At 42.9% G+C, this 17,240-nt stretch overlaps 1 protein-coding gene across 1 annotated transcript in view; it reads left to right on the top strand.

Moving 5' to 3' along the window:
• Positions 1-17,240, top strand: part of olfm2a (olfactomedin 2a) — a 249,078-nt gene that overhangs the window by 46,841 nt on the left and 184,997 nt on the right. Inside the window, exon 2 of the mRNA XM_059992378.1 lies at positions 2,469-2,615. Coding sequence (XP_059848361.1) covers positions 2,469-2,615 — 147 coding nt within the window. The remainder of the gene's footprint in view (positions 1-2,468; positions 2,616-17,240) is intronic.

Raw genomic sequence — 17,240 nt, 5'->3', positions numbered from 1 at the left:
TATGCCCACTGGTGCTAGACTCCCCCACAATAAGAAACATCCTCTCCACATCCACTCAAACCCTAGGCCTTTCAGTATTTGATAGTTTTCAATGAGATCTCCCCTCATTCTTCTAAACTCCAGTGAGTACAGGCTCAGAGGCATCAAACACTCTTCATACATTGATCCTTTCTAGGATAACAGGACACTTAAAAGTCAGGCAACTAGCTGCCATTCAGAAACACCTATGTTACTTATGTTACCTCAGAGCTTCAGATAGCCTTGTTCTGTGGTCGCAGAAGGACTTAGACAGATTAAGAGAATAGGTAAAGAAGTGGCAGATGGAATATAGTGTTGAGAAGTGTATGGTCATGCACTTTGGTAGAAGAAATGAAAGGGTTGACTATTTTCTAAATGGAGAGAAAATACAATAAACTGAGGCACAAAAGGGCTTCGGAGCCCTTGTGCAGGATTCCCTAAAGTTTAATTTGCAGGTTCTGTCTGTGGAATGGAAGTGTAATGTTAGCATTCATTTCAAGAGGATTAGAATATAAAAGCAAGGATATAATGTTGAGACTTTCTAAAGCACTGGTGAGGCCTCACTTGGAGTAGTAGTAATAGTAATAATAATAATAATAATAATAGTAATAATAATAGCAAGTACTTTATTGATCCTAAATGGGAAATTGTTTTGTTACAGCAGCAACATTTAAAGATATACTTATCCATAACAATAAAAATAATAATAACTAATAATAAAATACAGAATGATAATATACACAATAATAATTTACCAATGTGCAATACTGTGCAATAATAACATACGAAATAATAAAACCGAGACTATTGCACTATGATGTATGTTCTCCTGTCTCACAGAGATGAACTGTTGTACATGCTTATTGCATTTGGTAGGAAACATTTTCTGTAATGATCCTGTGACAGCAGAGGTGAATGAACCTGTTCAAAAGGGTGTTCCATTGCTTATTCAGTGGGTCATGGAGAGGATGTGCCTGATTGTTCATACGAAAAGTGTTTGATGGCTCTGGGCTTGTATTCACTAGAATTCAGAGGAATGGTGGGTCACCTCATTGAAACCTATCGAATTGTAAAAGGGCTTGATAGAGTGGATGTGGAGAGGATGTTTCCTATAGTGGGAGAGTCAATGATCAGAGGACACAGCCTCAGAATAAAGGGGTGTCCTTTTAGAACAGAGATGAGGAGTAATTTCTTTAGCCTGAAGGTGATGAATCCATGGAATTCATTGCCAGAAGTCTGTATGTATTTTTAAGGCAGAGGTTGATAGGTTCTCGATTGGTCAGGGCACAAAGGGATACAGGGAGGAGGCAGGAAATTAGGGCTGAGGGGAAGGATGGATCCGCCTTGATGAAATGGCAAAGCAAACTCGATGGGCCAAATGGCTTAATTTGGTTCCTATGTCTTGTTCTTATGGTCTTATGGAATCTCGAAGTTGCATATACTAAACATACTTTGAATGTTGAACTTTATCCTGCTGTCATCAGACCCTTGAATGGACTTCTAGTATGATGAAGATGAACTCTGGCTCCCTCAGGCTACCCCTTCATTGCTTTGCACCTTATTGTCTGCTCACACTGCACTTTCCCTGTAATGGTAACACTATATTTTGCATATTGTTACTGCTTTACCCTTTTTACCCTTTGTATTTATATTTGGAACCATCTGTCTGGTGGATGTAACCATTTCTGACTTCAACCAGTGCCCATAATGTTTGGTTATAGATTCTTACCCTTTGGGCAGAGGGGACTCATCAGCCGTGGTTGGCAGCTCATCCAGGAGAAGGAAAATTCTGATCTCAAACTCCGCTGCCTTGCGGCTATACCCACTCCTGGAGAGGACAGCGGGAGTAAAACCTGAGGGAAAATCCAGAGCTGAAGTCTAAGTTTGAAGTTGACTGGTAGCCCCTGCGAGCCCACTGGTGCCAAACAGCATTGGTCTCTGCCGTTCCTTTGGGTTGATCAGTTGCATGGAGAGGGGGAGCCTGCTACATGGGCAGGCTGTTGTCTGCCAGATCTCAGCCTGTTGTCCAAATTGTACTGCCCTGGCTTGTGTATCTAGACAGCTGTGATGCCACCTTCATGGTCGACCCTGACCATAGGAGGCTTCCAGATGCTTAAACTACACTCCACGGTCAAGCATCACCAAACTATAGAGACACAGGGTGGTAGAGCACTACAGTACAGAAACAGGACTTTAGTCTGTTTTCTGCCTAGTCCCATCGAAATGCACCTGGACCATAGCTCTCCACACTCCTCTCATTCATGTCCTACCCACACCTCACAAATCATGCCCTGAGCTGTCCCCATGGGTGATAAATGGAACTTGGTGGGGAGTGGTCTTACTTCAAGTTCTGATGGTTTGTGCTGGTGAAGCAAAGACCTGGTTTTCAACACATAATCTGTTGCAGCCACTGACGCTTCAGTAAATTCTCCTTTGTTGTTCCTCCACAGACTCTCTTCCCAAGTCCAGAGGAAGGCTGGGAGATATACAGTTCCGCCCAGGATCCCGATGGGAAGTGCGTGTGTGCAGTGGTCGCCCAGCGGAGTATCTGCTCGCGTGACGCACGCAGTAAGCAGCTGCGCCAGCTGCTGGAGAAGGTAATCTCAGACGTGCATTTACCTGGGAGGTGCTGGGCTTTGCTGGGAAGTTGTTACAGATCAGTACTGGGGATGTATGTTAACATCAAACCTCCTGTGTAAACTTCCTTGTCTTGAGAGCCCAACCGTGCAATGATTCATGTGCATTCAGTGTTGCATCCCAGGCTATCTTAGAGAGGGTCAGAGATGAGTTTCCAAGAGCTCTCGAGCATGCACGTAGCACATTAAAACTGTGTAAGTGTGGTGTGTTTGTTTGTGTGTACACAGTCAGTGTGTGTATCACAAGGTTGAATTCATTATTTAGAGATGCAGCACCCTAAAAGGCTCTTCCAGCCTAACAAGCCATGCCTCCCAATTACACCCATATGAACAACTAACCTACTAACACTTGTGTCTTTGGAATGTGGGAGGAAACTGGAGCATCCGGAGCAAACTCATGCAGTCACAAAGGGAACATACAAACTCCTTACAAACAGCGGCTGGAACTGAACCCCGGTCACTGGCACTGTAACCACAGCCACGCTACCGTGCTACTATTGAATACATCCACTGAAGTCCAGGGGTCATGGCACATTTGAGTGGCGAGTGAGTTGAATATGGGTTTAATCTCGGTGCTTGGTGCAGAGCTGTGGTGAACACTGCTCTCCAGTCACCAGCTCCCAATGTTTATCAGTTCCTTATGGATCTACAGCAGTAAGACCCTCTCGGAAAACTGGAAGTCATGTCTGGATTGTCCCCCGGGGCTGCGATGACACATCCAGTAATTAAATGCCAGCTCTGCTTTGATCCTAATTTATGCACCTAACCACCTCTCCACAGACCAGCTCATGCTTCCATCTCCTTCCAAACATCCACCAAGAGCTGGGTACATGCAGCACTTCAGAACAATAATACATTTTATTAAGTATTTTCACACTGTATTCACGTACTTACTGCCCGTTGTGCCACTGGTGTTTAGAGCAACAATGAGGGTCCTCCATTGAGGGTGATGTTCCAGGCTTCCTTCGCCATGTCAGTAGATTGCTCTCGGTTTTCATGACTATCAGTCGTGCATATCCCAGGTGGAGACTCAGGAATACTGCCCCACCCATATGTAGAAGGATTCTTCATTGCTGTTTCCGGAACATTATTGTTTAACCAGCGGAGTTGTTGGCCCCGAGTTGAACCCCCAAACCTGGAGGACGGGTAGACCAGTCTTACTCTGGCCTCTGCCCTTTGACCTGTTTGGCATGGTGACCCTACCAAGAGTCAAAGCGTAAATGCCTGACTCCAGTCAACACAGCCTCCAAATCCATGACAAGGCTGTAGTCCTCTTGGACACATAAATTCAAACCTAAACACTGTCATTGATCCCCAGTTACACAGAATGAATTCCTTTTGTCTCTAACTGAGGAGTATTAAACTCCTTTTCTTGTCTCAGTGTTGAGAGACAATATACATAGCTGGTGAATTGATCAAGAATGTTAGGAAGGTGTTGACACAGGGAAACTTGGTCCGCTGCCAGGGAAAGTCTAGGTAGCCTCAAGAGCAGTGCCAGATCACAGTCAATTCAAGCCAAGTTTATTGTCATATACACAAGTATAGAGAGGTAGAGGCATAATGAAAAACTTGCTTGCAACAGCATTAATGTGTGTAGTTTCAGACACACACATTATGTATAAATTATGCACGACAGTGAAGAAAAAGACTTTACAAAACAAGACATTAGTGAGAAAAAAACACCTTTGAGACATGTTCACGGCATAAGGTTGTGCAGGTCAATTCCTGAACCTGATGGTTGAAGTTAAGGAGCTGTTCCTGAACCTGATGGTGTGTGACTTCAGTCTTCTGTACTTCTGCTTGACAATAGTAGTGAGTGAGAAGCGGTCATGACACAAATAAAGTTGCCTCCTTGATCAGTGCCTCTTGCTGGTGGGAGAGGTTCAGAAATATACTGGAAGTTTGAACCCCACTTCTGCTGCAGCACAGTTTGACTGCAAGTGTCCCCATCCTTCTGGCACCAATACAGCATGCCCACAGCCTACTAATCCACATGATTTTGGAATGTGGGAAGAAACCAAAGCCCACACTGTCACAAAGAGAACGTACAGACTCCTTACAGACAGCCATCAGGTGTTGTAAAGCCTTCGCACTAATCACAACCCTACTCCATTTCTGCTTACTCTTCTGTAAGGAAAAGCACAATCCTAGCACCATTGGTGGTCTTCTGGTAAATCCCCACCTCCCTTCTACAATATCTTGTTATTTCCATGTCTTCCCAAACACTCCTTATCAAGACCAAGAGAAGGAGAAGAGGTTCACTGCTGAATATCCTGGATGAAGGGTTGAACCTGCATCCCTTAGACCAAAATGAAACAGTTTAGCCCAATAACTTGGCTGGAAACTGCAGTGGCAACGTCAGTTCCTAAATCACTGCTGTGCTCACATATTTATGCAAGGTCCATTTACTTGAAAAGCAGAGATGAATATCTTTGCAGCTTAATTAACAGCAAGGGTAATTTTAAAGTATATTATTATTCTTTGCCTTCAGGGAGTAAAACGCATTTAGAAATGTTGACCTTGGTTGATTGCCAAATATCATTTAATTATTCCAATTATGTTATCATTTAATTCAACCACCAGACAATGTGACAATTTGAAGTAAAACTTATGGTGAGAATTGGAAATGGTCCATAAGACCAATATTATTCTTATTTAGATTAAACTGCTGAATGTGTAACATGAAAGTGCATTGTTCACACCTCAGTCCACAGTAGCCTGTGGGTGTTTGGTACTTAAATTGATCAGTGGAAAGCTTGTTAATACCCGGGGGAAAGGGAAGGGGCATAGGACTGAATGGAAAAGCCGACAGAAAAGTGGTGGATACAGCCCAGTCCATCATAGGAAAAGCCCTCCCTACTATTGAACACATCCAGACCATGCTCTCTTCTTACTGCTGCCATTGGGGAACACCAGAACCCACACCACCAGGATCAGGAACAGTTGTTACCCCTCAACCATCAGGCTCCTGAACCAGTGAGGATAACTTCACTCACCTCATCACTGAACTAATTCCTCAACCTATGAACTCTATTTCAAAGACTCTACATCTCATGATCTTTCAAATATTTATTTATTTATTTATCTATCTATCTACTTATGTATGTATTTATTTGTTTATTGTATATAGTCAGTTTTTCCTTCTTTTGCACATTGGTTGATTGTCAGTCTTAGTTTTTATGTAGTTTTCATTGATTCTATTACATTTTTTTTGTTTTATCATGAATGCCTGCAAGAAGATGAGTCTCAATGTAAAACATAGTGACCTTTGCATATTTTAATCATTTACATTGAACTTTGACAGGCTGAGCCTGCTCTCTCAAGGGCTGTGCCGTTCCATGAGTCGGAGAGCACAGAAACAGGCCATTCAGCCCACTAAGTTTATGCTGACCATCGTGTTCACTTACAGGATTCCTACACAATCCCATTTTATTCCTGAGCATTGAGCTGGAGGAACTCAGCCAGTCATGTGGCATCTGTGGGTGGACACGAATTATCGATGTTTCAAGTCAGAGCTTCTCCCTGCTTCCCTATCTATTTGCCTATGTTCTTTGAAGTAGACTGAATGGGCTGAATGGCCTAGGTCTGTGCCTATGTCTGCCAATCACCCACACACTAGAAGAAATTTAAATTAGCCAAGTAACCAACCAACTCCCAAATATTTGGAGTGTGGGGGTAAACCAGAGCACCAGGGTTGGGGGGGTGGGGTGTGGGGGTGGGGGGGATGCCCAGGAAGTTTCAGCAAGAACTACAAACACCACACAGACACCACATGAGGTCTCTGAACCCAACCCAACATATAGACACAGTTACAATGAAGGCATGACTCCTATTTCATTAGGATTTTGAAAAGATTTGTTATGTCATCAAAAACACTCGAAAACTTCATAGATGTACCTTGCAAATCAATGTAATTGGCTGCATCACCATCTGTTTTTTTTGGGGGGGCAACTGCACAGGATCAAAGTAAGATACAGTGAGTTGTAAACTTAGTCAGCTCTATAATGGGTGCTAGCTTCCGTAATATTTAGGACATCTTCAAGGACCGAGGCCTCAATAAGGCAGCTTCCATCGTTAAGGACCCCTATTGCCAGAACATGTCAAAATGAGACACTAGAAACTGCAAATACTGGAACCCACAGCAAAAACAGAATGAGCTGTTGGAGGAACTCAGCAGGTCAGTCAGTATCTGTAGTGGAAAATGGACAATCAATTTTCAGAACAAGATCCTTCATTTGCACACCAAAAAAGTGTTTTCTCTTCTCTTAGGTGGATAAGTCACTGTCTTGATTGAGGAGATCTCATTGCCTATTGTGCATCCCTCAGTCAGCACTGGTAGTCTTTCTTCATTGGGATTTTGCTGTCTACAAGTCAAGTTCTGTGCTTTCTTAAACACTGACTCAATTCACAAAATCCTTAATTGTCATTGACAGGCCTCTGGAAGTTGTGAGCACAGGAAAGGTGCTATGAAATATAAGTTGCATGGTTTAACTTCAGAATCACAGCTGGGATTTGTCAATGAGTGGGCCTCTATTGCAAAGTTTGTCTGCTGTTGCAAGCCAATTTATGTTTGTACATAACTAGTTTTATATTTCTCAGGATTAAAATAACAGACCTTCAAATTTTTAGAGAACCTTAAGAACGAAGATTGGAGGTGTAGTGGACAGTGAGGAAGGTTTTCAAAGCTTGCAGAGGGCTTTGGACCAGCTGGAAAAATGGGATAGGTAAATGGTAGGACACTGAGGAGTGCAGTAGAACAGAGGGATCTGGGAATACAGATACATAATTTCCTAAAAGTGGCATCACAGGTAGATAGGGTCATAAAGAGAGCCGTTGGCACATTGGCCTTTATAAATCAAAGTATTGAGTATAAGAGTTGAAATGTTATGGTGAGGTTGTATAACATATTGGTGAGGCCGAACTTGGAATATTGTGTGCAGTTTTGGTCACCTAGTTACAGAAAGGATATTAATAATGTTGAGAGCGTGCAGAGAAGGTTTACAAGGATGTTGCCGGGACTTGAGAAACTGAGTTACAGAGAAAGGTTGAATAGGTTAGGACTTTATTCCCTGGAGCGTAGAAGAATGAGGGGAGATTTGATAGAGCTGTATAAAATTATGATGGGTATAAATAGAGTGAATGCAAGCAGGCTTTTTCCACTGAGGCTAGGGGAGAAAAAAAACAGAGGACATGGGTTAAGGATAAAAAGTGAAAAGTTTAAAGGGAACATTAGGGGGAACTTCTTCACACAGAGAGTGGTGGGAGTGTGGAATGAGCTGCCGGTTGAAGATGAATGCAGGCTCACTTTTAACATTTAAGAAAAACTTGGACAGGTACATGGATGAGAGGTGTATGGAGGGATATGGTCTAGATACAGGTCAGTGGTTCCAGGCAGAAAATGGTTCGGCACAGCCAAGAAGGGCTGAAGGGCCTGTTTCTGTGCTTTAATATTCTATGGTTCTATGTGCCAGATGTATTTTTTCACCAATGAAGTGCTTATTTGAAATACCAAGATGGTGAAAATGGGGAAGCTGTTTTGTGCAGGGCAGGTTCCCACAAATTGTCGTGAGGTTGTATCCAGGTCATTTGTTTTTAGATTTGGGCATAGATATTGGTTCCACAACATTGGGAAGAAAATACACTGCTGCCCTTAGTCAACAAACTGCTGGGATTTTAATCACATTCCTGAGAGAGCAAGCTCTCTCATTAGTTTTTATTCTTTCTTGGAATAGGGTGTCACAGCCCAATCCCGATGAAGGGCCCCAGTCTGAAATATTGACTCTTTATTCCTCTCCAATGATGCTGCCTCACCTGCTGATACCTGGGTGGCATGATGGTATAGTTGTTTGCACAACATTTTACAGTACAAGCAACCTGAGTTCAATTCCTGTTGCTGCCTGTAAGGAGTTTGTGCATTCTCCCTGTGACCACATGTTTTCTCCCTGAGTGCTATGGTTTCCTCCCATAGTCCAAAAATGTAGGGTCATTGTTCATTGTAAATTGTCCCGTGATTAGGCCAGGGTTAACATTGTGGCATTACTGGGTGGTGGGGCTCAAAGGGTCAGAAAGGACTATTCCGTGCTGTATTTCAATAAATCTATGACCAAGTCAGGTCACAGATCTGTCAGTGGGTGAGCATCTGGGGGACAGTGATCACCGCTCCCTGACCTTTAGCATTATCATGGAAAAGGATAGAATCAGAGAGGACAGGAAAATTTTTTAATTGGGGGAGGGCAAATTATGAGGCTATAAGGCTAGAGCTTGCGGGTGTGAATTGGGGTGATGTTTTTGCAGGGAAATGTACTATGGACATGTGGTTGATGTTTAAGGATCTCTTGCAGGATGTTAGGGATAAATTTGTCCTGATGAGGAAGATAAAGAATGGTAGGGTGAAGGAACCATGGGTGACAAGTGAAGTGGAAAATCTAGTCAGGTGGAAGAAGGCAGCATACATGAGTTTTAGGAAGCAAGGATCAGATGGGTCGATTGAGGAATAAAGGGTAGCAAGAAAGGAGCTTAAGAAGGGGATGAGAAGGGCAAGAAGGGGGCATGAGAAGGCCTTGGCGAGTAGGATAAAGGAAAACCCCAAGGCATTCTTCAATTATGTGACGAACAAAAGGATGACAGGAGTGAAGGTAGGACCGATTAGAGATAACAGTGGGACGATGTGCCTGGAGGCTGTGGAAGTGAGCGAGGTCGTCAATGAATACTTCTCTTCGGTATTCACCACTGAGAGGGAATGATGATGGTGAGTACAATATGAGTGAGGTTGATGTTCTGGAGCAGGTTGATATTAAGGGAGAGGAGGTGTTGGAGTTGTTAAAATACATTAGGATGGATAAGTCTCCGGGGCCTGATGGAATATTCACCAGGCTGCTCCACGAGGCAAGGGAAGAGATTACTGAACCTCTGGCTAGGATCTTTATGTCCTTGTTGTACACGGGATTGGTATCGGAGGATTGGAGGGAGGCGAATGTTGTCCCCTTGTTCAAAAAAGGTAGTAGGGATAGTCCGGGTAATTATAGAACAGTGAGCCTTACGTCTGTGGTGGGAAAGCTGTTGGAAAAGATTCTTAGAGATTGGATCTATGGGCATTTAGAGAATCATGGTCTGATCAGGGACAGTCAGCATGGCTTTGTGAAGGGCAGATCGTGCCTAACAAGCCTGATAGATTTCTTTGAGGAGGTGACCAGTCATATAGATGAGGGTAGTGCAGTGGATGTAATCTACATGGATTTTAGTAAGGCATTTGATAAGGTTCCACACAGTAGGCTTATTCAGAAAGTCAGAAGGCATGGGATCCAGAGAAGTTTGGCCAGGTGGATTCAGAATTGGCTTGCCTGCAGAAGGCAGAGGGTCGTGGTGGAGGGAGTACATTCAGATTGGAGGTTTGTGACTAGTAGTGTCCCACAAGGATCTGTTCTGGGACCTCTACTTTTTGTGATTTTTATTAATGACCTGGATGTGGGGGTAGAAGGGTGGGTTTGCAAGTTTGCAGACAACACAAAGGTTGGTGGTGTTGTAGATAGTGTAGAGGATTGTCAAAAATTGCAGAGAAACATTGATAGGATGCAGAAGTGGACTGAGAAGTGGCAGATGGAGTTCAACCCAGAGAAGTGTGAGGTTGTACACTTTGGAAGGACAAACTCCAAGGCAGAGTACAAAGTAAATGGCAGGATACTTGGTAGTGTGGAGGAGCAGAGAGATCTGGGGGTACATGTCCACAGATCTCTGAAAGTTGCCTCACAGGTAGATAGGGTAGTTAAGAAAGCTTATAGCTTTCATAAGTCAAATGATAGAGTTTAAGAGACATGATGTAATTACACAGCTCTATAAAACTCTGGTTAAGCCACACTTGGAGTACTATCTCCAGGATCTCCAGTTCTCCATCTCCATTTCTGGTCGCCTCACTATAGGAAGGATGTGGAAGCATTGGAAAGGGTACAGAGGAGATTTACCAGGATGCTCCCTGGTTTAGAGAGTATGGATTATGATCAGAGATTAAGGGAGCTAGGGCTTTACTCTTTGGAGAGAAGGAGGATGAGAGGAGATATGATAGAGATGTACAAGATATTAAGAGGAATTGACAGAGTGGACAGCCAGCACCTCTTCCCCAGGGCACCACTGCTCAGTACAGGAGGACATGGCTTTAAGGTAAGGGGAGGGAAGTTCAACGGGGATATTAGAGGAAGGTTTTTTACTCAGAGTGTGGTTGGTGCGAGGAATGCACTGCCTGAGTCAGTGGTAGAGGCAGATACACTAGTGAAGTTTAAGAGACTACTAGACAAGTATATGGAGGAATTTAATTTGAAGGGTTATATGGGAGACAGGGTTTGAGGGTCGGCACAACATTGTGGGCCGAAGGGCCTGTAATGTGCTGTACTATTCTATGTTCTATAAATAATATTTTTTAAAACGTCTGTGATTTTCAATATCTGCAAAATCTCTTGTGTTTATGATAGGTGAAGCACCCTCCCCCCCCCCTTTTATTGTCCATCTTTGATTATTGCTGAAATATTTTAGAGGACTGCTTAACAAAAGAAGTATTTTTATCACACCTTTGTGGCTTCTACCATTAAAGGTATGATAGAAATGGATATCATTGTTGTCTAAAGCTGGCTGGTGGTGTAGTGGCACTGGAATTCAAGGCAAGTGGTCTCAGGTTCGAATCCAGCCAACTCTTTACACGCTTTTCATCTGTACTGGGTTGAGCATTGAGCCAGCAACTCGGCCTCAAAAATAACAGACAAATGCTCAAAAGACAGCAAAGTTGCCACCTGATGCACCACAAGGCACAGAGAGGACCTCAACAGAACAGCTGTTGTCCAGAAGAACATACAAAAATCTGGAGGAACTCAACAGGACAATAGGGAAATGAAGAATCAATACGTTGCATTGAAGCCATTCATAGAAGGGGTGTCATCCATATTAAAGGACAGAGGGAAGAGGTGGAGCAAGAGCTGGCAGGTGTTGGGGGTGTGGGGGTAATAGGCAAAAGAGGAAGAGAGAGTGCGAACAGCATAGAAACTGGAAGGTGGAAGTGACAGAGGGCTGAAGTTGATGGAACCCGATAGAAGAGGAAGGTGGAACATGGCATAAAGCAAGAGAGAGGAAACACTGGGAGGTGTGTGTGGGTGGTGAGCAGGAGGAGAAAGTCTAGCTGGCATAGCTAATGATATCCCTACCACCCTCCTCAATCTGGGATCTCTATAGGGCTCAGCTCTCGAAGTGGACACTTTTGCTTCTCCTCTGACGTTATGCACAGGCAGCACAGCAAATCATCATTTGATAATCCAGCATTAACAGTTTTATTTTTGGAACTGCTTTCTAAGTCATTAGCAATGATGGCAGAGAGAGACCTGTCCTATCTGGGGCCAATTAGTTAATGGACAGATTTCCATTATGAGGAAGCATCTTATGTGGCTGCCAGTGACTGGAATTTGTAATGAATTCACATAATGATGACAGCTAGCCCTGAGAATTAAACCAGCCAAGGAAGTTGCTTAAGCTAATAAGAATGATAATATTGTGACCAACTGTCCTGACATCATAACAATCAAAACTTTCAGAATAAAATTCACAACAATGCTTCTTCTTTTCACTTTCACCACGATTTGAATTTAAATTGCTTGCCAACTGTTTGCGATGCATAGAATTCCAATGAATTAAATTCCAAAGGACTATTTTCAAGCAATTGCTTACTTGAGCAAAGGTTAGAGTATGCCAAGCTTGTAACAGATGTGGAACATCCAGTGAAACAGGTTCAATCCTGATCTCAGGTCTTAACTGTATGGAGTTTGCATATTCCACTGTGACCACAGGGATCTCTTCCAAGTGCTCTGGTTTCATCCTAAATCCTAAAGGTGTGAGGGTTGCTGGCTCACTGGAAATTATTCTCAGTGTGTAAATGTGTTGGTGGAACTTGAGGGAGATGAGGGGAATGTGGGAAGAATACAAATGGATGAGTCTAAATGAGTGTTTGATGGTATGTGCAGACTGTGACTTGATGGCTTCAAGTGAGGCCTATTTTAGGATCGATAACCAAGGAATGTGGTTGCAAAATAAAATGCCACATCACCATGGAAACAGAGCAGTCTCTCAATTTCCTCCTGTTATATGAGGCTTCCACCACCCTAGCATGTCCTCAGAAGGATTGAGAAGTTTTAAGCCTTGGAATTCTGAGCACATTCCCCCTCTGTCGCACCCAAAACCACAGGCCCTTTTTTGAGGCAGAGCCTCCATGTTACTTATGCTAATCAAATCTATTTTTAAATGCCAACATGGTTCTGGAACATTTACCAGAAAATCTTGAGAACAATATCCCTGGAGAGAGAAAAGAGGACCCCGAGAGGGAGAAATATTGCCTTTAAAGATAATTTTAACAATGTAATTATATATGTAAAAACAAGAATTGTCATATTGCGACCAGCCCCATTCTAACATTTCACAACCAACTCTATCAAAGTAAGTATTGATCACTTGCCATTCAGCAGGACAAATAATCAAATCACTTGGTTGGAGACTGGGAGAAATCATTTTATTTAGAGAATTGCTATAGGCTGGGATATGCTCCTGCCAAGGCATTGAAAGTGGATTGTACCAAGGGCTGAAATCTTTTGAAAAAGAGATATTGTCAGAGCTCTTGGCAAAGTGTTGAATTGGATAGCTCTTTTCAAGGATTTATATGAGTACATGGGATCAAATGTCTCATCTCTCATGGACTATTGATCATACATACAGTTAGTGGCCACTTTATCGAATACACCTGTACACCTGCTTATTCATGCAAATATCTAATTAGCCAATCACGTGGCAGCAGTTTAATGAACAAAATCATGCAGTTGATCTGACCAAAAATCAGAATGGGGAAGAAATCCCCATTTCTAAGTGACTTTGACTGTGGAATGATTGTTGGTGCCAGACAGAGTGGTTTGAGTATCTCAGAAACTGCTGATCTCCTGGGATTTACACACATACAACAGTCTGTAGAGTTTACACAGAATGGTCAGAAAAACAAAAAAGCAAAACTACCTGTGATCGGCAGTTCTTTGGGTGAAAACATCTTGTTAATAAGAGAAGTCAGAGGCTGGAAATCCAAGCAACACACACAAAATGCAGGTGGAACTCAGCAGGTCAGGCAACATCTATAGAAAAGCGTAAGCAGTCAACATTTCAAGCCTAGACCCTTCATCAGGACTGGAGAAAAACGTTGAGAGGTCAGAGTATGAAAGTGGGCAGAGGGGAGGAAGAAATACAAGGTAGTAGGTGATAAGTGAAACCAGGAGATGGGGAGGGGATGAACTAATGAGCTGGGAAGTTGATTGGTGAAAGAGATAAAGGGCTGGAGTAGGGGGAATCTGATGGGAGAGGATAGAAGACCACAGAGGAAAGGGAAGGGGGAGGAGCACCAGAGGGAGGTGGTGGGTAAGTAAGGAGATAAGGTGAGAGAGGGAAACTGGAATGGGGAATGGTGAAGGGGACGGAGGCGATAACCAAAAGTTTGAGAAATTGATGTCCATGCCATCAGGTTGGAGGCTACCCAGTTGGAATATAAGGTGTTACTCCTCCCGTCTTAGTGTGGCCTCATCGTGGTAGTAGAAGAGGCTATGAACTGACATGTCGGAATGGGAAGTAGAATTAAAATGGGTGGCCTCTGGGAGATCCTGCTTTTTCTCGCGGACAGAGCGTAAGTGCTCAGTGAAGCAGTCCCCCAATCTACGTTGGGTCTCACCAATATGCAAGGGGCCACACCAGGAGCACTGGATACAGTAAACAGCCCCAGCAGACTCACGGGTAAAGTGTTACCTCACATGGAAGAACTGTTTGGGACCCTAAATGGTAGGGAGGGAGAATGTGTAGGGGCAGGTGTAGCACATGGTTCACTTGCATGGTTAACTGTCAGGAGGGAGATTAATGGGAGTCACATTGGCAGCTTTTGCTGTGGAAAGTGAAAGTGGGGGGGAAGAGAAAGATGTGCCTGGTGGTGGGATCATTGGAGATGGCGAAAGTTATGGATAATTATGTGCTGCACATGGAGGCTGGTGGGGTGGTAGGTGGGGACAAGATGAACCCTATCCTTGGTGGGTTGCGGGAGGATGGGGTGAATGCAGGTGTGCATGAAATGGAAGAGATGCAGTTGAGGGTAGCATTGGTGGAGGAAGGGAAACCCCTTGCTTTGAAGAAGGAGACATCTCCTTAGTTCTGGAATGAAGAGACTCATCGTGAGAGCATATGTGGCGGAGACAGAAGAATTGAGGGAAGGGGATGGCAACTTTACAAGTGACAGGGTGGTACATGGTATAGTCCAGGTAGCTGTGAGAATCAGTGGGTTTATAAAAGATATGAGTCGGTGAGCTGTCTCCAGAGTTAGAGATGGAGAGATTAAGAAAGGGGAGGGATGTGTCAGAAATAGACCAAGTAAATTCGAGAGCCAGGTAGAAGTTGGAGGCAATGTTGACGTTGACGAGTTCCACATGGGTGCAGGAAGCAGCACCAGTGCAGTCATCGATGTAGCGTAGAAAAAGTTGGGGAGTGATACCGATGTAGGCTTGGGACATAGACTGTTCAACATAGCCGGTAAAAAGGCGGGAACAGCTGGGACTCATGTGAGTGCCCGTGACAAGATCAGAGGAGAATTGTCAGGTTGGCTCAAGCTGCCAGGAAGGTGACAGTAACTCAAGTAACTACGTGTTCCAACAGTGGTGTGTAGAAGAGCATCTCTGAATGCACCATATGTAAAATTAAATTGGATGGACTACAGCAGCAGAAAACTACAAACATACACTCAATGACCATTTTATTAGGTACAGGAGGTCCCTAATAAAGTGGCCACTGAGTGTATATGCCCTCGTTCAAGTGTATATGAGCAAGGTTGTGGCTGATTCAGACTTGGTCTCTGCACCATTCTCCCATCTGCTCCCTAAGTTCCTCAACCCCCTTTGTAAAAATAGAGTGGCTCCCTGAGTAATGAATTTCATAACTTATGGAAATCGAACTACACAATTTCATGCATTAATTTTTGAAGCAGATTTTCATACTAGCAGTAATAATAACAATAAAATGGTTCATAATCTTCATTAACGATGTGATACAGTATATATTTCATTAGTTTAATTATGGATAGTGTTAGGGCAATTAGTCAATGAAGGAGTTATTACAAGTGCATGCATTGCAATATGATATTTATAGGTTACTGTAGAAAACAGACGTTTCTGACTTACAGAGAAAGATAATTCTCCAAAACAAGCCTCTGACAAAACTTGGGAACTTTTAATAAGCATGACTCCACGTCCTTTCTATAAAATAGGGAATTACAAAGAGTTGTGTTTTCAAAGAAAAGAAATTTCTCCTCATCTCTGTTGACATGGGTGACCTTTAAACAATGTCTGAATATAAATCAGGAGGTTGGTTTATCATTGGCTCATGCACTGAGGTACAGTGAAAAACTTTGTTTTGTTCACCATCCATACAGATCACTTCATCACATCAGTACAATGAGATAATACAAGGGGAAAACACTAACAGACTACAGAATATCTTGTTGAAGTTCAAGAGAAAGTGCAATGCAGGCAGACAGCAAGGAGCAAGGCCATAACAAATTAAATTATAGGTCAATAATTCACTTATTGTACAAGAGCACCAGTCAATGGTCTTGTTATAACAACAGGATAGAAATTGTCCTTAAGCCTATCATCCTCAAAGATCTTACATGTTTCAAGATACCTCATATTCTCCTATAGATCTGGTCGGCTGTCATTGACAATTCCATTGGAGCCCTTTCTACCAAAGTAACTCCCATATTTGTGGACTTGTTCAAATATGTGACTGGATTGACTAATTCTAAGGCGCAAATAAAAACAAGATGAACTGAACAATCTGCACGATTGTGTGTGGGAGAATATCTGCCTAAAAAGATAGAGCTTTGTCCCTTCCCCCAACACCTTATTCTCACTTTAGCCCCAGTCAAGATGAAGGGCCTCAATCCAAAATATCAACTGTTTATTCACCTCCATGGATGCTGCCTGATATGCTGAGTCTTTCTGGCATTTTGTGTGTGTTGAGCTAAAGCCACATCAGAGATAGAGAATGATCATTCTTATCTAATAGAGGTGACTCCAGGCTCACTTATATAGACTATTTCTAATCAAGGTGCATTCTCTAGGAAACTCATAACAGTCAAATTCTGGAAGCAAAGTTACAGAGAGACACTTACTCGCAAAATCATTTTCAGTTTACATATTTGCTGAGGATTTTTTAAAATTGGAGCAAAACTTTCCTCAATGTTTTTGTGAAGTAGACAGGTTCAGAATTGGTTAAGGGAAATAAACTAAACTCATTATTTTAGTAATGCATAACAGACATGATATCTTGCTCTCTAATTAACTACTTCTAGTCAATGAAGCATTGAAATGGTGAAAGTGGGTGCTTGTGCTGCATTACAGAAGATAGAAGCTCATTAGGCATCACACAGTTGGCTTCAGCAAGGTGTGCAAAATAGCAAGCTCTTCTTCCAGTTTTCCCTCCTGCCAACTTACTCACACTGCATCATTGAAGAGCTCTTTTGCATCAGTTCAGCTTACACTTTTA

This window comes from Hypanus sabinus, chromosome 16, assembly GCF_030144855.1.
Source record: "Hypanus sabinus isolate sHypSab1 chromosome 16, sHypSab1.hap1, whole genome shotgun sequence".
In the NCBI taxonomy this organism is placed as follows: Eukaryota; Metazoa; Chordata; class Chondrichthyes; order Myliobatiformes; family Dasyatidae; genus Hypanus; species Hypanus sabinus.
Note: the sequence above shows the minus strand (reverse complement) of the source record. Positions and strands in the feature narration are given on the sequence as shown.